At 42.5% G+C, this 26,398-nt stretch overlaps 1 protein-coding gene across 5 annotated transcripts; it reads left to right on the top strand.

Annotated features, from left to right (window-relative positions):
- Positions 1-571: 571 nt before the first annotated feature.
- Positions 572-25,641, top strand: LOC121592057 (scavenger receptor class B member 1). 5 transcript variants are annotated; one of them, XM_041913307.1, is made up of 8 exons: positions 572-634; positions 1,406-1,790; positions 20,833-21,085; positions 21,911-22,084; positions 22,232-22,424; positions 22,872-23,247; positions 23,395-23,516; positions 23,604-25,641. In XM_041913307.1, the coding sequence occupies exons 2-8, from the start codon at positions 1,760-1,762 to the stop codon at positions 23,991-23,993; spliced, it is 1,539 nt and encodes a 512-aa protein (XP_041769241.1). In that variant the 5' UTR covers positions 572-634; positions 1,406-1,759; the 3' UTR covers positions 23,994-25,641. The 5 variants fall into 5 exon arrangements, with proteins under 5 accessions (XP_041769241.1, XP_041769240.1, XP_041769237.1 ...); XM_041913306.1 differs by lacking the exon at positions 572-634 and adding an exon at positions 653-972; XM_041913305.1 differs by lacking the exons at positions 572-634; positions 1,406-1,790 and adding exons at positions 10,043-10,136; positions 16,439-16,606.
- Positions 25,642-26,398: the final 757 nt, after the last annotated feature.

Genomic DNA, 26,398 nt, shown 5'->3' with positions numbered 1-26,398 from the left:
CGGAATGACTTGGCCAATAACTGGCATCGTTTGGGTACATCCAGCCGCTAGAATGACTGAGTACAACCAAAAAAAAAAAAAAAACAAATAACACTCTCGAACATTAGTAAACACTCTGTCCAGCCAGTATGGGTGTCCCGGTTGACTTGCATCGAAGTCTTTCGATGAGTGACCGAATCGTCGATGCCAAAAGCTGAAGGTAATGAAATAAAACCAAGGAAAGCCCCACCAGCGCATACACGTTTACATTTAACGTCCTCCACATGCCAATAGCTTAAAAGCCTGTTCCAGAGTGTATTGGAACTAGCGCTTAACCCTTCGGGGTGCATGTTGGATACAATCCATAAAACTGAAGCTTATTAGCCTTAAATGGAGCTTACATAACTTCACACAAAAAAATCATAATTCGTAATTTAACATCAAATCAAATATTTTTTAGAAATAGAATACAAAAGCACGAATGCTAGTTCCATTCAGACGAATGAATCGTAAGCAAGGGTTATGGAGAGTCAAGAAAACAAAAACTTTAATCTATACCGTGGTTAGCCCCCACGAAACGCACCACAGATCGCATGCGATCGCGCAACTTACATCGGTTGGTTCAGTCGGTTGGTTGAACTCGACACGTTCGGAAGTAAGTCTCGCGGGCGTGGTGGAACTGTCCAGCACACAGTCGGATATACGTTTTAGGTTCAGCTCCCCCAGTCCTTCAGTGATTGCTTTGCGTATGCGTACACGAGCCGGTTAGCGGTTTCTTTCGTTGTTGTGCTGTGGCCCAAGCGTGTGCCCTTTTTGCCTCCGTCATCGTCCGGTAGGCGAGTGCGTCTGTGTGTATGTGGTGGTGCGCGAGGGTGAAGGTGGTGTGTTTAGTTTTCAGTTTGTTGTTTTTTGCAGCTCGCAATCCCGTTACGGATGTTAAAATTTCGGTCGCGGTCCAAGCGGTCTCCGGATCGCGCTCCGGTCTAGGCTGAGGTAGTAACGGTAACCACCTATGATGATCAGTTCGCTTGTCATATTGCAAACGATTAGTGTGGGCAAAGAATAGCGTGGAGAGTGTGATATATTTGAATTCGCCTGGAGTGCGAAATATGTATCATTGACATAATTTTCGGGCTGTGTGGAAGCCGTCGTTAGTGAGCAATGACGTGAATGCATTACACCATCGGCACTATCTGGCCAATTCTGAAGCGCGCTCAACATCATCATCCATATTGTTGGCATTTTGCACCGCGGATGCTTCGATTTCCCGTATGCTTCTATTAAACTTCCAATTCACTTTTACTTCCGGTTGTTCGCCAAGTTGCTAAAAAGCTTTCTAATTATTCCTCCTGTTTTTTTTTCCTTCTCGCCTTATACCGTAATCTTTTTTAACCAATATTGCTTTCGTTATTACTTGTAATCGCAGCTTTCGGCCGAATTTGCGTTCGTGAGTCCATGTGCCGAGTTCGCCTGGGTTGCAAAATCAAATTCCCATATATTGAGTGTTCAGTTCAGTTTAGCAAACAAACGCACCTACGCGTGGCCTCCACTTCTGAGGTGAGGATCAAGTGCGATCGTGGTTATACGTGCGTGTTTCTGTGATTGTTGTGCGAAAACTGTGGTGTGTTGACATCATCCGACACCGACCTGCACGTTGGGCTTTCGGCGCTCGACAGAAGTGCAACACGATTTAACGATCTGCAAGCGTCTAGTATTGCCATCGGCCATATCGAATCACAAGTACCAGGCGACGAGAAAACCCCAAAAGGAACAACTCATCATGTTTCTCGGAAGGCGCAACTTTAAGCTGTGTAAGTGCTTTCAAAAAATGTATCGTAACGTAATATGAATCATCTCGCTCTTGTACGGAATCCTTTCCAATTTCGATTTGATGCAAAAAAACTATATATGACCCGTTTCGGAGGAGGGAAATTTTCTCTTTTCACAAGCAGTAGCAATAAAAAAGCAAATACATTTCCCCGATGCAGTGCGCATCGGCGTGTGGTATCAATTCTATTTTTTCGGTGCCCCATACATTCACTCTCTTTTCTATACCTGCACGAAAATGTCGTGCTGCATGCGAATTGGTTGCGTGGTCCGGATTTGCTAACTGACGCATGAAAACTGATTCCGGCGCAAACTTGAGTATAGCAAATTAAGGTAGAAAACAAAAACAACAACAGAAAACGGAACGTAGCCTCCGCTTGGACCGAGAAATCGATCAGTTTCACTGTCAGTAGGTCACATGCCGTGCTAAGATCCTTGGTTTCGCGAACCACGCACAGAGGAAAACACTGCGGCGTCTACTAATCCAAAAACGCAACCGAAAACTTCCACCGCGCTGGCATGACGGATTGAATCGCTTCGGTTCGAGCGTGTGTAGTGGGATGTGAAGCGATAATTGATCTTGCTTACATTTAGGGTTTTGGTTGATGTTGAAGGTTTTAGCTCCGCTAAAATAAATACACACCCTCTGGCTCTGCGAAATGTTTGCCACATGAGCGTGCAGATGCGCAAATGAATTCCTTTCGGGTAACGTGCTGTTAATTAGCAGTAACTGTACCAGCTTGCTTACAGAACTTTTGCTTCTGTTAATACGCTACAAGTTAGAAAAAGCTATAAAATCGTGTTGAAACATCATGTTGTTCAAAACTAAACCGTTAATTTTGTAACTTTACGCTCAATAAACCCGGTAAACTGTTTTAATGGTTTTAAAATAAAATAAAAAATATAAAGGGTTTACATACGTAGTACTGAATAAAACAATTGTTAAAAAAATCGTTAAATAAAAAAATCATTAAAATGGAAAAATAATTATGCAATGATAATGTGAAACTTTTGATGTATCCAACTGAACTTTTTCCACTAAACTACTAAACTAGTACTAAATAACCTTAATTTTATTATTTATCCCAACTTATGTTTACAATAAACCAAAATATTGGTGATTAATGAACAATAACTGGCCAATGTTCTTGTGCCTGTGCTGAAAATATTAAATAATATCTATTATATTAACTATTATTGCGAAGCTCGACATTCGATCAGGCTAATTGATTTTGGAGCAATTATTTCAACTGCCCATCAACTTCCTCATTGTCAAAGGCGCAATGTTTTATTACACGGTTTCTTATGGTAATTGTAAAGGTGATTGTTAACACTGAAGTCCAAACATGACCCTCAACGGTCTCCTTAGAAAAAAAAAAACGAAAACAAAAATGCTCGTCCATGATTTCTCGACACATAAGGTAGTGTAAATTTCAAAGTACTCCTCAAAATGTGAATGTTTTATTTTGTTGTCCATGCGAAGTGCGTTCCTAATGACCAAGCGCTGGTAATTGTGGCGGGGAAGTAAACAAGACTAGAAATACTCCACAACCTTCATTGACTTATCGGTGTGGATGCGTGACTTCGTTACCAAATGATCAATGCTAGGTCGGTTGGTGTTGCTACAATGTGCTGTAGTGTTTTTGCGTCTGCTTCAATGTCAATAGTACCAAATGGAATCTAGGCGAAATGAATTGAATGAAATAATCTATTGCTTTCATCCATATGCACTTCAATTGCGTTAGCCGGTTGAAAATGTTTACACAATGCAATATGTATGCAAACATCTAAATTTGTTTTATAGCACTTATGGCACGCGATCACTAGCAAGTACAGACTTTTGAAGTTGGACAGCACTGGCCATAAGCGCCGCGATGTATGCAACCAGAGTAGCGTCTACGTTTAGATTTGAATGGATTTGAATTTGAATTTGAAAGTTTAAATTATTGTTTCTTAACTCTTTTCATACACTGTTATTCATGCCAGTATAATAATAATTGTTCTATGCTGGGCCTAATACGAATGGTACCTTTATTCGATCATATAAACAAATACATTATTATTACTTTAAAGGTGAATATAATAAATATTTTGGCAAATATAGTCACTATATAATATACGTATATAATATAGGCATATAATATAATATAATATAGGCACTATATTTAGCAAGACCGGTTTAAAGGGCCGGTCTGGTGGTACAGTCGTCAACTCGTACGACGTAACAACATGCCCGTCATGGGTTCAAGTCCTGAATAGACCGTGCCCCCATACGTAGGACTGACTATCCTGCTATGGTAACAATAAGTCACTGAAAGCCAAGCTCTCTTCATTAGTGGGTACTGGCAGGCCTTGACCGACAGCGGTTGTTGTGCCAAAGAAGAAGAAGATATTTGCCAAAATATTTATTATATTCACCTTTAAAGTAATAATAATGTATTTGTTTATATGATCGAATAAAGGTACCATTCGCATAAGGCCCAGCATAGAACAATTATTATTATACTGGCATGAATAACAGTGTATGAAAAGAGTTAAGAAACAATAATTTAAACTTTTTAAACATCGTACGACTTACATTTCTAGTACTCTCCAACGCTTGGTGATCACGTTTTCACGCACTTCCATTAGGAATCATTATTGTAAGGTCAGTATTAGCGTGCTGATTGAGTTGTATGTGGTGATGCACAGTAACCAACCCACCAAACCGCATTCGGTATGCAAAGGGGTACTTTGACCAATCGTAAAAGGTTGCGCGCGCAGCCTGTATGCAGAATATGACCTTCGATTATGACTAGACGGGCGTACTGCGTGCGAATCCTTGTAAGCACAATGAACCATTGAAAGACATTGTGCCTATAATACCCGAGCATCACAATAGTTTCACCTTTTCATTCAAACTACGCCTTTTTCGATTTTTTCGTTGTAATAATGCTTTGCTGTTGGTGTATCTGATCTAAATGGTGCTGTAAAATAAGAGTTCGAAGAAAACCAAAGTATGTCACTATGGAGTTGCTAAATGAACGGGATCAAACAATTACTATGTAACGATAGTAATAATGCTTTGTCCAAGGCCAGCATTTTACCAATAGAATAACATTCCAATATAAATTAAGAGTCATTCTTAATCATGTCCAAATTTACAAACACAAAAACAACTTCAGTTCCTTCTAGATTGCTCTTGAACTATATTTGCTTACAAAGAACTTCTTCATCGAATAATACCACGCCGTCAACACTCGAAAAGGTTCTTGCCGAAATTCGAAAAAGCTTCGTCATTTTCTATACAGCTATGATCGTACCGTACGTCGTCAATTATTGTTCAAGAGAGAGAAAAAAACTCGTAATAACGCATCAATAACAGATTTTATTTGAGTATTGGTATTCGTTAAATTCCGCATCGCAAGATGTGATGCCCGCCGTTGATTCATAATGCTAGCTTTCTGCCCACCCCAGTTCCAGGAAGCTCTGTTCCTCACGCAAATCGCTGTCCAGTGACGTGTAACAGCGATGGTGATTGCTACCCTTAAAGTGGTTTGAACGTTCGCGTCCGGTTCAGTAACGCACCCGCCGCACGAAGGATCTACGACTTTTTCCTACTACGCCTCTAAACCAATTGAATTATATCACCGCTAGAAAACATGTTTTCCAGTGATAGCAATTAAAAACCCCTTGCCCATGCCACTTTCTGGCGCTGTCACCTCGGTGCCACTCGCTATCGTTCCTTATTACACACAATTGTTAGAAGGTCAGAAGAAACGAGTCACCTTTCAACGATCTACAACGATACAAATCGTTGCTGTACTACGGGAGGCTGAGTACGACTCACTCCAATGCATGTGTTTTTTATCAGTCAGAACAACATTTGAGATAATTAGCATAATCGTAGTCCACAAAAAAACGGTTATCAAGCTGGACGATCGAAGGCAGTGCTGGTTCAAGCGGTTGTGGTTGTTTGATTGTTTTCTGGTTTTTAGCTCTATTGCACGGTTGAGCAATATGCTCAGCACAGCAGCTCGTGGATACGATTATAGCGAATCGACAGAACGTGATGCGCTCTCAGGCTCCCTGATCGTCCGGAACTAACAGCACCGAAATTTTCATTCTGTAACTGATGTGAATTTTCCCAACCTCATCACACCACCACTCCACCACACACCATTGATCCCGCCGGCAGTGTAATTAAAAAATAGTTTGCTAACACAACATGGTCGACTGTGCGAGATAAGATGCAAAATCCGATCGTATCAGCATCGCAAAATGCACATCACGTTGATCCCGGATGATTGCACCTCTGTAAATTGGAACGATACCAGAGCAAATCAATGCGGTTGTGTTAGTAGTGTATATTCATACTTGAAAAATAATCTTAGCTCATTTCTCATCGTTAGCGAGAATCTTTTACTATCCACCGCACCATTCTCCGTTTCGTTATTAATGAACATCGAAATCCGCATCGGAGAGACACACTCGTACCCGATGACCGCACGTGGATCAAATATTACGTGATGAAGCGTAAATAATTGGCTAATTGTGAAAAGTGATAAATCTTTTCACTACATTTTACACCTAATGATGTGAATCATTTTCTTTGCGTGTTACACTGACTTACGATCTATAAGAGACGTTTGTATTTTAACGACCTTGGCTAAATGTAATTTGGTTTGTGTGATAGCATTTATTCTTCTACATTTAGGTGCTGAATTCTTAACTTTAAATACACAATGCCATTCTTTGAAAAACGGTAAAACTCTTAGTGATAGAACATAATGCTATCAATACGTAAACAGGCATCAAATCAGGAAATACCAATCCAGTTGACAAGAGCAACCTTTTTGTTAATGGTTAGATAAAATCAAGATGAATATTAAGCATGTTTACCGAAACACATCTCATCACAAAACACATATTGATTGAAGCTTCTTGCATTTCCACTATGCAAAACGCAGAATTTTAGGTAAATCGCGTTGCCGGGCGTTAAGAACTGAACCAAAAGATTAAATATTTTACGAATAAATAAACGAAGAGAACTCAGCATTGATAATGCTACCATCGGAAGCGTTTGCTAATGGATTCCCAAAAAATAAACAATCTAGTGTTTTGAGGTACATTTTAAGCCACGATCGTTCTTGCTGTCCTCCATTTGTTTGTGTAGTTTTCGCATTTCATCGTTCCGTTCTGGGGTGATTAATTTTCTGGATTTTAGCTGCCACCGTTTTGGTTACTCAGCATGCCCGCCAGCATGCGGCGAAAAAGATGAGACCATGAAATGGTGACGAGTTAAACCGATGGACAAAGTTATGTTGATCGTTTTGCGTCAGCAGTTTATCCCAATGTTGTTCGTGCTGTTTTGCCAACGTTGGTTCGTCCCAGCTAATAATACAAAGCTCGCCGAGCTTATGATTATTTTTGCTGACACCGGCAATATCTGTGTACTTCCGAATGAGAGGAAAGAAAAACAAAGAAAGAGAAGACCTTCGCTGTCCTTGCCCAGCGCTCGTGGTCCCTTTCTAAGATGAGTGCATCTTTCAACCTCAATCAGCCGCTTGACCAGTGTGAGCGTGACACCCGATGTCCGACGACCTTAAGATGGATAGAGGCCAATGGTGATTAGAAACTGAATTTGAAGTAGCTTACCGATTTTGACATGCCTGCAGTAGTGATCCAATGTCTCGTTCCATGGAAGCGATGGTAATTTGTCATCGAAACAGATCAACCATGGCATAGTGTCGCATGGTTCATTAGCGCGTCTGGTGTTGGCTTTGATCAATGTTTCCGTTGGCGTCTTGGCATCAGCAAATATATAGACAGACATTGGCAGAGTGGTTTCATTGTTTTTGACTATGCCTATTGTAAAAAGTTTGTTGTTTAGTTTCCTATTTAATTCGCACAAAGAAACATTGTTTAAACAGTTTGTCTTGCTTAAACTCACTTATTTGAAATATTTGTCTATGGTGAAACATATTAAAACGCACTTTAACAGAAAACAAAGATTACTTACAACTAAATTCATTGTTGACAATACGACCGGGCCGTAAAAAAACTAAATAAATTCTCCTATTTGCCGTAACGATCTACGCAGTCATGCCGGGCTCTACAGGCTTTCGACAGTTATTTCAGTACCAAGCAGCCAGGCCAGGAGTCGATCCATATGAGGCTTGAACCCTCGACAGACATGTCATTAAGTCGTTCAATTTGACGACTGTACCACGGGGCCGCTCTTTGTAAACTTAATAAATAAATAAATAAATCCATTGTTCAGATAAGTGACAATGGCTCCGACTGAATATACCTAACGTAAACGATCAGGTCAAAATGAAAGATGAACACGTCAAGATGCATAGCCGAAAGCATCATGCGACAAAAGATTCAAGCTTTTAAAAATTACTTTTACAATACCGCACTGACAGTAATGGAAATTAAATTCTTCCCGTGACTCTGTTCGCTTGGCGGTTGGGCGAGAATCGCTACACAGTGCGAGGTTCGTCAATTTGAGTTCAAGGTTTGATGTTTTTGTCGTCATGTTTCAACGCCTTTGGCCAGCGAAGAGCATCCACCATCCCTTTACCGCTGAACCGAGTCCAGCGAATGAGAAACACCAGCAGGGTGACAGTATCAATAAAAGTAGAAAAAACGCACGATCAACGTCAGCCGTCAACACTACCGACACAGACGCCATAAATCCAGCTTCTAGAAGCACTAAAAATACAATGGGGCAGCCAGTCCCGGGCATGGAAACATTGCTTAATCGTGCGTTAAAGAAATTAAAGAAAGCGCTTGGTACATGAGGCCGCGGGTGGCTTATATGCAGGCTCAGCACCTCCGGTTCTTCCCGGCCTGCTTACGGTCTGCACCGTACGAAGCGCACAATAGTAAAACACTGTATACCGCCCCATGTAAGTTTCCCTTCCAGCGGCCCCGAGCGATGCCTTGAAATGGCTGTGGAACATTAAGACGTTTATGGACGGAGAGCGGCTGGGCGGCAGCAGGGAACGGGCAAAATAGAAAAAAATGAAATGAACCAACCGTACTGTCCGTGCGGTTTAAACAGCTCCTAGTTGTGGAAGGTAATTCCTTCGTTTCCTTGGCGTTAGCAATCGGTCTGTGGTTTGTGGTAATGATTGAAAAGTATTTTGTATTCAAAAAAAGCGAAATGTCAGAACAATGAATGCGTGAATTACTTTTTTTTTGAGATACTAGGTCAATTTGTGAAGAATATGACTTTGTGTTGCTCTGCACTTTCGTGCATACTGCCTTGTGAACTGCAAGTGAAGCTTCTTGTTTTATTTTATTTGACATTTTCCTGAAATTTTCGTACTTTTACTTATATACTTGATTTTTTTAATTAAAAAAAATAACGTAGTCTCGTTTAGTATTTGTTATGTTAGATGTGACAATTTTAAAGATATGATCTTTTTTATAAAATGGATCGTTCCCGAAACAATGGATGGTTTACTGAATTCATTTTCAGTTCCATTACTGAAGTATTGACAGACTTACTCCGTTAAACGTAATATTTTGAAACACTATACATCTTTTTAAAATCATTTCTTTGCAAAATCAGTACAAAAACAGTTGTGACAACGAATACAATATATACACAATTCACCATTCAATATATACACACATATGTAACAAATCTTACATTGATTAAGATTACATTTAGTATTACACGATATTATTACTATTGTTATAACAATAGCATTTCGCTGTTTGTAACACAGATGTCAATAAGAACGAGTCACTATACTTGTATAATTTTTTTCCCCTAAATGATACATACACGTGTTGATAGCAACTGTATCGGTGCTCTTCCTAAGACTTATCAATCTATACCAATGAACGCGTATGCTCCGCAAAGCTCAATAAGTAGTGGAGCAGTAGTAATTTGTAGCTCACCACCAAGTCTGCAGCGGGCCACCATCATCCACACAGATGTAAGCGAATAGTTTGCACCAACACACTGACTGTGGCATACTGGTTAAAGCATTCCGAAAGGCTCAAGTCTCTACAGTGCGCCCGCTAAGTCACCGTCGTCGTTATTTGATTTCGCGCGTCTTGGTGATCGCTGTGGCTAGCGATCGAGGTTTGTCGTCGTCGTTGTGGACGACGATCGTCTGGTTGGTGATGGGGAAAACACAGCATGAGTTGGACTTCGAATTGCTTACAAGACGTCCACGGGACCAGTTTTCGAGTGAACGTTGAAGCGCGCACACGCAACGTGCTGTGGTTCGTGCGTCGCGGTTTTTTTTTTGTTTCTGTCGTTTTGTTTGTTTCGTTTGTGTTTTACAAAATAACATTCACACCTTTTTCCCACCACATTTCTACTGGTACCTTCATACGTAACCGATTTAATCTAGTGTTGTTGTTTTTTTTAGTTTAACAGTAAGATTTGGTTTGCCTTCGTATGAGTTATTTGTTCACTGTTTCATGTTTTGCTCTCCCAGGCTCGATCGAGTCAGTCCCGTAGTAGTTTCATTTCACTTGAGCACGTTTAGTGTTTTTTTTTCTTAAATCATACATACTCTCGTTCATGGTGCGAGTAACAACGGACAAACGAGTGCAGCAATGAGAACGTGGTGAATTGGGCGAACTGGAAAGGAACGTGTGACACAGCCGTTTTTTGTGAGAGGGCTGAACAAAAATCTTTTGCAATCGCCACCCTTATGTGTCATGATGAATATTTAGTGTGTGCGTTTGTGAGCATGTGTGATTGTATGTGTTTGCGTGTGTTTGCGTGTGTTTGTGCGTGTGTGTCGATGGGAAAGGGTAGATAATCGGCCTCAATATCCAAAATCCGGCAGAATAGGAAAACATAATACAAAAAATGTGACCGTTAAATAAATCCAATCTCCGAATACTCCTCTTTCTGTGGTCGCTGCTGCTAAAGGTGGAATTTTGCTAAAGTTGAAGTGTACGTTGTGCAACGAGTTTACCAGTGCCGAGAAACGGTCGAACACAAACGTACTTACACCGATCGGTTGTACATTTCGCTCAGAGCTACTGTTTCCTGAACACGGGCGTAGCAAAACTGCTCGATTGTGGGGTTGATAAATATTTAACCAGTGCAACGGGGTGTTGTGCACACCCTATGTGAATGTGTAGGATCAACGGTGCAAATGGCGAAAACATGTCCGTCCCGGTTGCCCAATAACGTGTCTGCGTATGCTTTTTTGTATTGTCTTATATTATTATACTCTGCATTGTAAATGCGACCCAGGAGCAGTGATTGTTTTATTTTCTGTTCAGAAGATTCGTTCGTTTTTCTTCATTTATCGATCAGACTTGTACGCGAATGTGTGAATATGTTTCTGGTAATGTGTGTACTACCAATCGGTTTCGGAGTACCTTTGAAAGCTGGGAAGCACTGCCACCTGTGAGCCTGAGAGAAGGGGAATATCACGTTAAGAACTGTCTCGAACGATTACAAGCGGGGTAGAAACTAGTTTTACGAGATGCAAGATTGCTGCAATGATGTATGCAATTTCTAGCCGTCAGTGTGGTGAAGTAATATTACCTATACACCTCTGTGGAATGATCCCGTGACTCGCGTAACGATTCGCTTCGAGCTGGATCCGAACGCTTGGATCGTTTACGACCTTGCATTTGACCAACCGCATACGACATATGACGAGGAAGGACCGGAAGGAGTACCTGTGCATGGTTGGAAAGCCTTCCACATGCCACAAAGATTAACTGACTGCTCGCCCATGTCCCCGTCACCGATTCGAACGTTGGTGAGCCGAGATTTGGGTCGTGTATGACAACAGCAACAAAAGACTCGCACGATACGGCAAGCGACGAACGTGGCCTCTCTCCCAATTCGTGCCCCATTAACATTGAAGTGTTTGATGAATGCTTCACTTTTCGTGGAGCTGATGCTCCACGCTTCCACAAACTCGTCTGTTGATTGAATTTGGATAAAGCAGACCGTCGTAAGCTGTTTTATCTGTCTCGCGCGATTGCACAGAAGCAAATGTAAAATGCTTTATAACAGTACAATTCTGCCAAAGGCGAGATTGCAACGCTTTTCAAACGTTAAAAAATCGTGAGAAAATTTTAAACTACAGTTTATGTGTCACGTTGTGGCCGTCTACTAGCAGGAAAGTTTACGATTGGTCTTGGTGTGACGGAAATGAATATTTTAAACCATTGGAAGGTTTCCCTTTTCATTCGATTAAAGGCGGATGTTTGTGGAAGAAATGGTTTGGGTCTTTACAAACATCCGTGTCTATATACATTATCCGTTTCGCTGACTTTCTTTTGTTGTTTTCTTTGTTGCAATGCCGGTGATTTGCCGGACCAACGGAGCAGGGGTTCACATTGTTCGGACTTTACAGTAAAGTCAATTGATGTCACGGGAGTGCAGGGCTGCTGCGAATGAGCTTCCCAGTTAGAGTACAACCCAGGGACCCAGGGGAAGTGCAATAATAATGCAAAAAAGCAATTTCCAACAGTATCAACTGAGGCACGTTTCAAACCATTTCGTTTCCATCCATCTGCTGGTGCTATTTACGGCCTGTGCCACATCGTACCTCACGATTGATGCTGCCTAGTATTATAATCCTTGATGGGAAAGAGGGAGAGGAGGAGGGGAGGGCGAGGGGAGCTACCTGTGGGTCGACTACAATTAAGTAACTTGTTCTAAGCGACGCAAGAGCAATGGTTTATATAGCCGGCAATTAACTCCCCTCCCGCGACGACACGTCTCTACCCCAATGGCGCGTTTGCTAGATAGTTTGTCAGCATCCTCCACACGTCAAGGTTCACCCTGAATGCACAGGACATAGCATCGTCGTTTGATACTAAATGATAATGACGTCGTGAGTGCAGGAGGCTGAGAGAGGGTTGGGCTTCAAACTGGACTAAGCTAACCTCCTAACGCCGTTGTGGGCAAGAAACAATTTTGTCTAAGGCCACTGAGCACGAGTAGTGCCACTCTGCTCTTGACGCAGCTTAATTTAGTTTCGTGCATTGGTGACCCTAAGTTGTGACCTCAAAACATAAAAACCTGCCCCTTGGTAGGGCATTTGAAAAGTGTTTTACCTTCCAAGCCACCCGTCACTGTTTTCAGATGCTTTTTTTCAGATAAGTACCGCCTTTTTCGAAGGATAATTACGGTCTGCGTATGATAGTAGACAGCTGTTTGAAAACTAAATCATTCTTTTGTTAATAAGCATTGCAATCCAGAAGCCTGCAAATGTTTCCCTCCGTAGCAGATTGAAGTAGCGTTTTCACTTTGTCAAAACAAAACAAATATCTCGAGCTGTATGCACTGTTCGAGCGGTAAGGTAGAAGGGCCTTTCTGACTGCAGCAGTAGCAGTTGTAACAACATAAATAACGCTATATGCAGCGTCTACACCGAACGTTACCTTTGGTTGGGTGATTTTTATGCTTTCTTCAAAGCAAAAATCCTACCTACATCACCCCTGTGCGCTGGCCGACTCATCCATCGATCGATAAGCAAAACGGAGTGTGATTTGTTCACTGAGCGATCGAAAGCAAGCGTATCTGTGGGCTGTTCGCGAGCAAAAAGCGCACTGTTAGCCTAGATATAATTAATAGAAAGCAAAGTGTAGTGATATGATGGCTATCACCTAGCGCAGACGAGGCGGCTGGTGGACGAGTGCTCTAATTAAATGCAAACGATGCAAACGAGTCGTTTTGTAGCCGCGTTCCAAGACTTACAGCAATGCAGGTGGTTTATGGATCAGCATGAAAACAACCATTACCATCCGTTGCCAGGGTGCCACACGGAGAGCGGTGTTTTGGATGATCTCACTCTTGGTGAAATTTGCTCCTCCCGCTGTTATCGTTACATTGCATAGAAAGTGCTTCATGCTTCGGTTCAGTCTTGCCGTATTTTTGTTGTTGTTGGTAAAATTAAACCGATACGCAACGAGCAGAAGAAGTAGCAGTAGATTGTTGATGGTCAATTGTGCGAAAACTGCTCAAGAAATTCCATTCCGAGTGATTCGGTTTCAGCAGACAGAATGTCCCAATCTCGGTGTCTAATGAACGGCGATGGCAATGGAGCCTTTGGTGGGATTCTTTCGATTCGAATAGATCATTCAATGGACCGATTGGTCAATACGCAGGTCGATTGCTAGTTTGATCTGAACGAGAAGTGTTTCTAACGCAATAGGAACTGTTCGGGTGACTGGCCTCGCTAGACGCAGCCTCAACGAACGGTGTGGACTTGTGACATTTGTGCCACAACACTAGTGAACAGAACAGCGATAGACGCACACAGATACACAAATCACATAAACCACATCACACACTCACACACACATACACCATGAGCGAACAAGTTTTTTCGCCGAAACCGGTGCGTGGCTGCGTTCAAATTACAACATCACACAGATGGTGGCACATTTGGATGATGGTTGATTTGATTCCGCTCCATCGTCATCATCATCTGGTCGATGATTTTGACTCGATGATTTTTCGCAACCCCAAAAAGCACCCAAATGTTTGAGTGCCATTCGTTCGTTCGTCTATATCGTAACGCCACAAGATATTGGCACGCTGCTGGCGAACGCATGCGGAGGATGTAGCGCGTCTTGAGAGGAGAAAACATGTCGCTGTGACCTTCGTTCAAAACCCACCACCACCACATAGCAGTTCTTGGCCGGGCTTGAAGCAATGAGCTCGTCTATTAGTCAATCGACATTTGAGTCGGACCACGAGAGCAGCGCCGTTTGAACAAGTTACGATCTCGACGCATGCTTCAAAATAAGGTGAAAACCGAATGTGAAAATAGTAGCCCCATGCACAACCGAAGCAGCAGACCACTCTTCAACACGTGCCGGACGTTTGGAATGAGAGAACTGGTGACGATTGCTGTTTGATATTGCGCACTGCGTCAAAAAGGCGTAATGTAGTAATCAATACACTAGACGTTGGCAAATGAAATGGCGAGCGACGAATGCATCGTCCGTTCGATTTCAACGGTGTGCATGAGATGATACTCACTAGTCCCACACTCTAACAACATCTTTGGTAGTCGTCCGCTACTGTTACGAGCATTTGTGTGTCTTTTTTCTGCGTTATGCCTGAAACATGTCAAAAGACACGTTTTAGAATTGAGCCTGCAGTTTGTGGGCCCACGTTACCACACTCGAAACGTTTCATACGGTTTTGGGGTCTTCTTCATCGCATAAGAACTTCAGCAAGAGCACATGGTGTACATTGAGTGCGTTATGGGCACGGTGATACGGTGCAAGCGGTAACGTAAACGACGTTCCAGTGCACATGGCCTATTGCTGCTGCATGGTTGCTACATACTCGGCCATGTATTGCATAATGCCGTTCGTTCGTTCGCCCAACACTGAAACCCTTGAATTGCCGCCATATGCAGACCCCGAACGTGTGCTTGAAGGCGAACGGCAAATTCCGCCCGTCCCGAACGGGCCGGGTTTTCGATAGGATATTTCTTCTTCAGTTTAGCAATCGTTAGGACCCCGTTTGCCGGTGGTATCATTTTGCGCCAACCAGTTTTATTTTTCTATGACGATGGCGATCGCAAACGTGACATTTGCACGGGGACCTGCTTCATGCGGCTGTTGCAATTCGGTTGCGCTACCATGCTCGTTCGATATCGCATGGTGTGTCGTGTGGCGTGGAGTGGCCCAACGTAGTTTATGCAAAAAGGCTTCGGAAGCTTAATCTTGGCAAGATAATGCGAAGATGATGCTGATCTTATACACAAACAACAATAACAAAAAAGGAACCAGTCTGATAACACAAAAACGTAGACAATCCCTGAACGACCTTCTTCCTTCACACAGCACTCCAAAACGGCTGACTTCCGCGTTCTACCAGTGTCGCTTTTCGAACGTATAAACAAACACAAACAGTATTGGCATGGTAGGGCTGTGGACGATCGAGTTCGAGAACTGGTTTCCGTCGGCGAAGGGTATCACTTTTCCGGGCAGCCTGCCTTCAAGCGATCGCCGTATGAACAAGGCGAACTTCGTAGCCAATGATCGACTCATTACACTGGTCGTCCGTGAGATAAAATGGCCGCAAACCCTTAACAAGAAAGGATTACCGCAGCCATGCTGCTCAAATCTGCATTAAAATTAAGCTAATTTCAATGTTTCGGTGCTGGTTTGGGGTTGATGAGAGGGAAATGATTTTAAGAGTTTTTTTTAGCTAAATACGTATGCCACGGGATCGAAGAAGTAATTAAAGTGATCATCAAAATGATCATCGGAACAAATGGGATATGCTTAAATGATGAAAACAAAACATACCCCAAAACCAAACCGGACATAAATGCAAGGTCGTGCCACGCTATCGAATCGCGAGAGAGTGAACGGATCGTTCACAGGCTCGTGTATATCGTGTAAACAAAGCAGACTAACACCATCCCTCCTCGAAAATGATCAGCAAGGAGAGTGTAGACGTATAGTGAACAATGAACACCAGTAAACGAATAACTCACGATGCTCAAAGAGTAAAACCAGTACCAGGGACTCCATTTTCCACCATTCCATTCGCATGGTGGAGTGAACGAAGCAGATCACCTTGGTTGTAAACGATTGCAATAAGTGTAGCTAAGGTATTCGTGGCACGGCTTTCCTTCCATTCATGTGTGGCTCTATATTTTTTCCGTTAAAATAGCGATAGTGTTTAGAAATTGCGGAAAATTTTGCCGCACACACCTCAACTCGCCGGAATAGATCTACAAATAACGGTCCATCTACAGCACGACGAAACAAACATAAAAAATGTACGGCAGAAGCAATCGGTTATGTGCTAAACTGTCCAGCGCTTTTCTTCGAAAGTGGTGTAAGTATGATGCGTTTAGAAAGTTTAAAAAACCCTCCAATATTGAGCTTGGTAGCTTAAAACTGTACAATTTCAATTAAAATTTTGTGGGAAACGAGTGATGCCAATCTAGTATTTAGGAGCTTAGTATGAAATTTTCTGGATGGAATACTATGCAATCAAATTAATAGTATAATTCTAAAAAAAAACATTACTAACTATATAGTTTAAAAAATCCACTAGGAAGCAATTAGATGCTTATCATGCAAGGGTTTAAATGATATAGAGTGAAAGTATTTCACTTTCCGTGCGAGTTTATTTCCTCTTGCGGTGTCATTTGAAGCTTAGTAAGCATTTATTTTACTACAAAGCATAGTATTTTCATATTATGAAATTAACATAGTACGAAACTGGAGTTTCTACTCTGCTACAAGATTATTCACATTTGCAGCAGCGCTGTAGTTAGTGGTTGATGAACATTTACCAGGGAATGTACAATTTTCAATTTTACCAATACTTCTCCACACTGCTTTCCTTCGTTCTTTCTCTTTGAGCTATTTTCTGTTTCTTTGTCTGCCGCAAACGATCGGGCGATCGGTCGAAAGCCACCTGACCAACGCGCAACGCTGCCAACCATCACTATTCCGAGACGGTGGATTTAGCAACCGAAGCAAAATCTGCATGGCTTTCTTCGCGATCGTGAGTGCAGCAGCTATGAGTGTGACCCATTCGCTGTCCATTGGTGTGCGTTTTGCTATGATCAGCCATGGCTAACGTCGAACCAAAAGTGCGGTGGTAGTGGTGTTCATTGATCATTGCTGTATGTGGTGCAGCCGCCGTCCGTCCACCTTGAGACGAAAGTTCCTTTCCACACTGTCCCTCGGTCTAGAGCGGCCGGTGTGCGCCATACGTAATGAATCCGGTTCCTTTCCCCATGCCGAAAGCACGTGGCATAGTGTTGGTGATTTGGTGCTGGGTTAATGGAAAGAAATTGCCATTGCGTAAGGGAGTTTGCGAAGTCGTGGGTAGATAGGGGAAAGGCTACGCAGACAAACGGGCGGAAAACAAAGAAAGCAAAAATATGGCACACATAAAAAGGTGTGTTTTGTTGTAAAAACACCACGGCAAAAAGTAGTAACCCCGAAATACCATGTTGGCTGCCATGCGCACACCGCAAAGAGCCGAATGCGCACTTGGTTTGTGTACACCTTTTCGGAAACTCAAGGCGACAAGTTGCCTTTGAGTTGTGTTGCAGTATCGCACATGAGTCGCAGTGCTAAAAGTAATTCATGAGAAAATAGCGCTACGACCAAGCAGTTCACACGATGCGAAAGCAATCAATCGCAACGAAGATGAGCTTTTGGGGGTGAGAAAACGGTCCATGAGATAGAAATAATTGTGTTACGTTACATCACCAGCTATTTAAATAAACCTTTAGAGTGCTTCAGATAACGTTTACAGATTAAACCTCAATCTGTTTAGGTCGTGCTTCCTTTCGTTTTTTGGACTATGCTTGCTTTCTCTCTCTTGCAATGCTGGCAAATGAAAGACCAAGTAGTATGAATAAAATTGGGTTGTAATTTTGATACATTTCTTTTTTCCTAAAATTATCCCCGGGGGAAAAAATAGATAGTTTGTTGAAACTAACAGTTAGGGGCGAAATTGAAAGTGTTCAAAATGGTCCACGAATCATAGTTATTTGTATATACTTGTGCGTACATTTTTGTCCAGAAATTGACTGTTGTTTCATGTAAGGCCATCAACGTAAGGCGTGTAAGAACATATCATCTTCACTTTGAATGCAGTCGGCTATATGAACAGTTTTTTTGTTTCATCCCAACTTAACTCAAAAATCATATGTATATGTTTTTTATATTTCTCATTGCAAAATTATATGATTTTAAAAGCAACAAAAACAAACAAACACATTCCAGCCATGTTGTGCGATATAAATTGAAACTAAAGCTTCTCGACAGCTTGCGCTGAGACTCGGCGAGACTTTGGAATTTGCATGTTAAGGAAACGAATCAGGTTTTTAACTCGTGACGCTATTTCCTGCTAAACGGTCCCCGCACGTCTGATGATGTACCATAGAACTCGCCAAGATGGTAAGGGTATTTCGGGTCAAAGACCTGTTTTCGTAGGCAATTAAGAAATCGGAGATCGAACCAGGGACAGGGAAGAGAGGTACGATGACGTTGGAAGAGGAAATCTCATCTCTTCTATTCTACAACGGCTACGACCCGCAAACGTTGATGCTTCATCCGGTTTAATTTGCCCATCTTGCATGCTGTGGTGCTGTGTTTGTGTGAGGGTAGAAACAACCTGAGATGGTGGACCTAGTGTGACTTTCAACGTACGTTTCGAGGTTTAGTGCGATGGCGTTTGAAGGATAATTTTGATGGCCGTTTCAGGGTCACCGACGGAAGCGATATCAATTAGGCAACGAGTAGCAAAGCTACGACGTTTGTTAATGATAGTGACGTCGTTACCCACTGGTATAAGGTTGCTTTCTGGTCGTCTAATGGAACGACAAGATACATTAGCCCGTTTTTTTTTCGTCTTTGGCAAATGGTACGAGAAAGTACCATGAAGCAAGAAGTTCAAGGAATGTTCAATTATGCGCAACAACATTTGGTTTAGAACAATCATATGCGGTTGGTTGGTGTTCGTAAATGAAGCGAAAAAGAATTGAGGTAAATTTTTACTGTACCCTTAACGATCATCTATGAGCAGCGTTTTTTTTTTTTTTATTTGTTGTATGCTTATGTTAACGTTAATGTTGCACAGAGTTTGTAGAGGAAGATAACTGACTTCGCAATAATTCGAAATAAAAATTTAGATAACATAAGAAAACCTGTCTTTACGAATGCTGTTGTAACTTTAGTTATGTAAGTTGATGCCATCTAACATAAATTTTACATTGTTTGAGCCATATTTACAAAACTAAATCAAGCATTAGTGTCAACCCCCGTTTGCGGTCACATACCACGTAGACGATACTTTACCGAAACACGTTCAATGCCCATGTGCTGACACGCTGCTAATGAAGCGACAATGTAAGGACGCGCCAAACGAGAATCGAAGCAGAGCAGAAACTGACACCGAAATTGAAACCGAAAACCACATGGCATACGTACTCGGTTACACAGGCAAACAAACGCCCTATTGCGCCATCCGCTGCTGGTGAGCTATCGTTTCGGCGTGCGTTTTTCCCACACATACCCGCGCACCGAGGAATTACCTTTGCGTTCGGTCATAAAACAATGCATATACCGTGCAGAGGGTTTGTTTCTACGCTCGTGGCTTACCCGCGGCCATCTCATTATCCACCTAGAAAAAAAGCTAAACCGACTCCACCAATCAGTCAGGTGGGAATTTTTCTCAGCTTTTCGCCCGTCGACCACCCCTCAAGACAGCCATGGTTACAACGGCTTCGGGTCATTTGCGAACCACAAAGGCAATACAGCGGAATGGCCGGCCTACCGGGGCGTAGTCACGAGACGGAGTGGGGTGTGAATTAGAGAGGGTGCGGTGGGTGGGTTTTGAGCCGTTGGAAAAAATGTGTTCCACAAACTGCTGCAAAACCGTACCGCCATACCGCCGACATAAGCGCATTGCATCATACCGAACCACCGTAGCAGGTGACCGGCGAGTTCGGGTTAGGTCATCCTCGAAATGCAATTCCAGCCTCTTCATTTGTTAGCTCGCAAAAAGGCCTCGTTAACCAGTGGCCCCTTGTAGTCAAGCAATCACCTTCGCCACCTCAAGGCATTCCGTCGAACAAGCCAGCGAAAGCTACCACGAGACTGAGAGAGATGCAATCAACACGAACAAAGATGCACATCTCGCGATATTTGCTATTGGAGATTAATTTATTTGCATTTGCTGGCCCGTGCGAGACCTAGTTGCCCTTAGCACCGGCCTCGCGGTGATCTTGACCTTCTGGTGGGCGAGCACTTGCACGACAACTTATCACCGCGGTGGCAGGTCAGCTGTCCGTCTAATCGATAAATCTACGTTCTGGCATCAATGCCTTCCCATGGCATCAAACTTCTGATGTGTTACATGCTACGGGCACCGGATCACCTCCAGGGGGTTTGATCGATCGTATACAGGCCGCAATATTAGAATATTTAGTAATCATTTCCATAACTCAAGGGTACCCGCTGCAAAGATTGCACTAGATAAACTTCTTATATATTCAGTGTACTTATTATTTATTTCCTATTTGTTTCCATCCGTAGGGTTCGTGATAGCGTTCGCACTAAGCCTGCTCGTGCTTGGTGCTCTAGTCACATTCGGTTTCACGGCCTTTATCAGGACGATCATTGATCATCAGGTAGCGCTGAGGGTGGGTGGACAGTCTTTTGGCTGGTGGTCGCGACCTCCAGTAGAGCCAATCATCAGAATCTTCGTCTACAACGTCACGAATGCCGACGAGTTCCTGAACAACGGAACCAAACCCATTCTGGACGAGCTGGGACCATACGTTTATGTGTAAGTCATTAAACCGCAATTACCGATGTGTACATCCAGATATCTTTTTTTCTTCTTTTTGTAAAGCACTAACCGGCGTCTTTCCATGCGCAATTGTAAGAAGGTTGACATAGTGCATGAGTTGATTGCCATTGTGACCTTCAACTTTTGAAAGAAGTTAGCTTCGCAGTGATAAATATCAGACAAAAAAAAACCATTCAGTTCCAGTATTTGTATAAGTATATCAATACTAAAAAATCAAGATCTTCTCATTTGGTGCAGTAACATTAGTCGATCTAGGCCTGCGTAAGTCACTAATGAGCTTAGCTATCTGTGACTTGTCGGTGTACTCATAGCAGAATAGTCCATACGGGCATGTTGTTACGGAGATTGAACCCATAACGGGCATGTTGTTAATGTTTTGCGAGTTGATGACTGTTAATCAAGGACTTGAAATTCAACTTTTCTTTTGTTAAAACATTTAACCTGGTGAAGTATCATTCATATGCCATATTAAACTTTTATAAGATCTGTGAACCAATTGAAAGAAGGTCATTTTCTGTTGCGATATCCTGTTCGATTTGCACATCGGCTGATTAGTCCAAGGACTTTAATTAAATTTGCAAAGCTGAGCTAGCAATTAGCATAACCTACAGAATACAGTATGTAAAGATGATAGTTTTATTTGATCATTTGGTTTCATGCTTAGAGACATAATTAGAATACAAACTGGGACTGGATGTCATTTTGCGATTTTACTTCTCATCATTTCCTTTCATCATTATCATGTGTGAGAGTGTTATTGTTCGTACGTTTCTGTTTATTTTTTCCGCTCTCTTCCTGCAGACAAACATGGGAAAAGGTCAACATTAAAGAAAACCCGAACGGCACCATCAGCTACAACCAGAAGCGAGTATATATCTTCAACGAAGACCTGTCCGGGGGTCTGGAAGACGATGTAGTCATCGTACCGAATATTCCAATGCTGAGCGCCACGTCGCAGAGTAAACACGCTGCACGGTAAGTACGGAATCGTTGGAAGAGCAGGGGTTTAGCAAACATTCCAAAAAATCCAAGAAAAAAAAATCTTTTAATATCAGCGACGGATTGGTGCCGATTGCTCCACGTGTTAACTAATGCACGGTTACGATGTCTTTTGGGGAACAGGTTTCTACGACTAGCGATGGCGAGCATTATGGACATCCTGAAGATTAAACCGTTCGTTGAGGTGTCGGTTGGCCAATTGCTGTGGGGCTACGAAGACCCGCTACTAAAGCTGGCGAAGGACGTTGTGCCGAAGGAGCAGAAGCTACCGTATGAAGAGTTCGGACTGATGTACGGCAAAAACAGCACCTCGAAGGTGAGTCAACGATCCCACCATCTGTCCCACTCACGAATGGTGAACTGGCGAGCGATGTAAACACTATCGGGTCGATCGAGTGCGATCGTAAGCATTGTGTGACATCTTCATAATAGAAAAAGCAAACGTTAAGCACCCGTCGGGGAGGTATGCGCATACACTAGGGTGCTGTTTAAAATCACGTACTTGCCGTATTAACAACGTGACATTTTACACCTCTTCTATCTGACCGATCCGATGGAAGAGTGCCGCCACTTGTGCCGCCTGAGAGCGTGACGTCAATCGTTTGACATTTGTGAAATGTAAATGAACGATCCTTCTTGGAAGCGGAAGCATAGTATTTCCGCATTCCGGGTTGAAATATGCGACGATAATCCAATTAGCCCATCGTCTGTCGACAAATTGTAATCATTTATATGCCGTTTTATTCATATCACCGATCTGTAGGACACTGTGACTGTTTGGACCGGTGTGGACGATATTACACAGTACGGCATCATTGACAAGTATAATGGCCGATCGCACCAAACTCACTGGCTGTCGGAACAGTGCAACCGGCTGAACGGCACGGACGGGTCGATCTTCCCACCGCGCATTACCAAAAACTCGACGCTCCATGTCTACGAGAAGGATCTGTGCCGACTGTTGCCCCTAAGCTTCGAGAAGGAGGTCACCGTCCGTGGAGGAGTGAAGGGATACCGCTTCACCCCGTCCCCGGATGTGTTTGCTTCGGTGGACAAGAACCCGAATAATATGTGCTACTGTCCAGCCGGGCCGCCGTGCGCACCTCATGGATTATTCAATGTATCACTCTGCCAGTATGGTACGTATTTCTGCAAATATGCTGTCAAAAGAAGGCAAGTTAGTTTGAAAGATTCGAATCAAACTGAATGTTGTGCTTTTAGTAGCGATGTACTACTTCTTCGTAACTAGCTTCCACATCGAAATTAATCGAATTGACTATTTACAGACTCGCCGATTTTGCTCAGTTTCCCGCATTTCTACATGGCTGATCAAACGCTACGTACCGCGGTAGAGGGTATTTCGCCGCCCGAAAAAGACAAACACCAGCTGTTCATTGATGTGCAACCGGTAAGTAGCTTCCGTACATGATCGACACAATATCCCACGGCACGGTACACTGAATGCCAATAACTTTCCTTTTGTATCTCCGAACAGGACATGGGCACTGCCCTGAGGGCACGGGCACGAATCCAGATCAACCTTGCCGTTAGCCAGGTGGTGGACATCAAACAGGTTGCCAACTTCCCTGACATCGTTTTCCCCATCCTGTGGTTCGAGGAGGGTATCGACTCGCTACCGGACGAGATATTGGATCTGATGAAGGTGGCCACGAACATACCGCCCCGAGCGAAGTTCATTCTGACGATTGCACTGTTCGGGCTCGGCGGTTTCCTGTTTGTTGTCGCCGTAATCTGTCTCGTGCGAAAGTCGCACCGGCAGAGTACACTGCATCTGGAAGGTTCAAATTATCTGGCCACGGCGTCCGTCGATCAAGCCAAGAAGAAGGCCAAAATGGACAATGGTATGAGCAGCAAGAGCAACTAGACTCGGTACAGTACCGCTAAGCAGCACTGTCGGTTATAACTTCTTCGCCTGTAAGCCGCAAGGCAACGATATTCGGCGATGCAACTGGTGTGAAGCAAACCATTAAGAGACTCATCGCGGAAGCAAGCTGTATGATATATGTAGGGCTGATCGCCATTTCGTGGAATACTGAATCGTGTCATGCGTGATAAAGGACATCCGATGGTCGAAATGAAACGCCGATCGCGAAAGCACGATCGTTTATTCGTAACATCCTTCGCTCAACACTCTATCGCTATCGTATCAGGAGGGATTATCTAATGCCACATTCGAAAAACAAAAAAAATATCCCAAAACAGCGTTATGGAAGTGAAGGTCATGGAAATTTCTATTCTTTTTTGCCAATTGGTGTGTAAGTAAGTAACACAGAGTCGCATGTGGAGATCAAAGCAATAACAACAGAGGTTAAAACAACTATGGAAACTGGGAAACTCGAATACGCCTAGCGTACGGATTAGAAAGAAAGTGCAAATGAACAAAAGTTTTGCATTGTTATATTATTCTATGTGATTTATACAAAAAAAGGGGAAACATTTATGCTAAGACGCATATGCCATCTAAGGTAATGGTTAAGGTCATACGGCAAAGAGAGCCTTTTTTGCAATAAACAATCGTTTACAACTATTATAGTGGATGGTGTATGTGTCTTAGGTTACGGGCACCTGCTTGCTGCAACGATCAACGTGCAAGAAAAGGAGATTTTAATCAATGGCATCTATTTTTATCATTATTGCACACATCACACTTTTGCTCAATGCATACGATTTATTAAGTGCTTGGTGTGTGTGTGTAATGCAATTCAAAATTGTTATTTTAATCATAATTTGACCTAACTTTTCACCATACGATGGGCATGATCAGGAACATTTTCAAATTTTGTTTAAAATTTAAATTAAAATGTGCGCTCAAATTCCTTTTGGAGGTCAAATTCGCTTCCGAAAACAGTTCATAACCGATCATGAAAATTAGCCAATCATTTGAAAATTAGAGGCAACTTCCTAAAACATACCATACTGCGATCCAGTTTCGGACAATCGCTCAACTCCAAGCCCGGCATTTGATTGCTGGACGCATCGGCGTAGTGCTTCAGTTGCCAAATATAAATGAACGATTTGTTTATCCTCTTGCTACTGCTGACATAGCATCGTCCATTTTTGAGATCGTACACCGCACTGTGTGTACTGGTAAAATGTAATATTTTAGCTTGTAAGTGTATAAATAGTACGGTGGCTAAGGTCAGGTGGGGATAAAATTTAATTCTTAAACAATCAACAACAACAAAAAAACAACAACTACAAAACGGGAAACGGTATGAGCAACACAACAATAAATGCAAACACACTGTACACGTAAGACTATATATATATTAGGGCAGGCAAGCGAACCCGTTACATGTGCGCTATAAGGCGAGTGATGGGTACAGATTGTATCGAATAATTTAGGTTTGATTAGAATGACTCGATGAAACGCAGATATTCCGTGACTCCCGTGGGTGAATAGGTACATTTAGACACTTTTTCTTCGTAGCACGTTGCTGACGCGTAAGATTACAGCGTTACTTTTGTACTATGGAACAAAGTGGACAGAAATAAACAATCAATAAAAAACATCTTTCGGTTTAGTTTTATTTCACCCAGTAATTAAAAGGACAGAACATTTGTAAGGTGAGTACTTGCATAAAAAAAAACCAGCAGGTAAAATATTTAACAGATTCCCCATTTCCGAAGCTTTTGTATTCTAATATTCTAATCTCATACACATAATGGCAGGCTAAAAACCCAAGATGATGGAAAGATCGTTATGTTCATCGTCCATGAGCTACTGTTACAAAACAAACAAACAAAAAAACACATCACTCTACTACTCTAATCCTATTCTATAACGACCCGCAGCGCTTGATAACACGCAGCGCAAACGAAATGACGTTTCGCGCATATTCATCTTCGTTCGATGCTTGTACAGTTCATTCCGCACATTCATTTGGTGGCAGTGGTCAATGTTGCTGCGCTAAATACGCTAGATCGAAGGGGTTCAATATCAATGGCAAATTGTGACGGCGATTGACTAGGTGACTAGCAGCGTGTAGACTGAATCTAGAGCATAATGGCGCTCGCCGGCTTACGCAACAGTTGAGCACGCTGGATCGAATGCCACGCGGTTCTGATTATGGGTACGCTTTTACTACCCGCCCCATACACACACATAAACTGTTCATATTGATAGCTCTATTGATACTTTCAGCGTTATCAGTTTCAAACAGTGCGCCCACCGGAATAACTCCAAAATAATGTATTCAATGAAATAAAAGTAACAAAAAATGCAAATAAATAAATTATCTTACTGTTACGAGAGAAAAACAGAGCGCT

Source organism: Anopheles merus, chromosome 2L, assembly GCF_017562075.2.
Source record: "Anopheles merus strain MAF chromosome 2L, AmerM5.1, whole genome shotgun sequence".
In the NCBI taxonomy this organism is placed as follows: Eukaryota; Metazoa; Arthropoda; class Insecta; order Diptera; family Culicidae; genus Anopheles; species Anopheles merus.
This window is presented reverse-complemented; position numbering and strand designations above follow the sequence as displayed.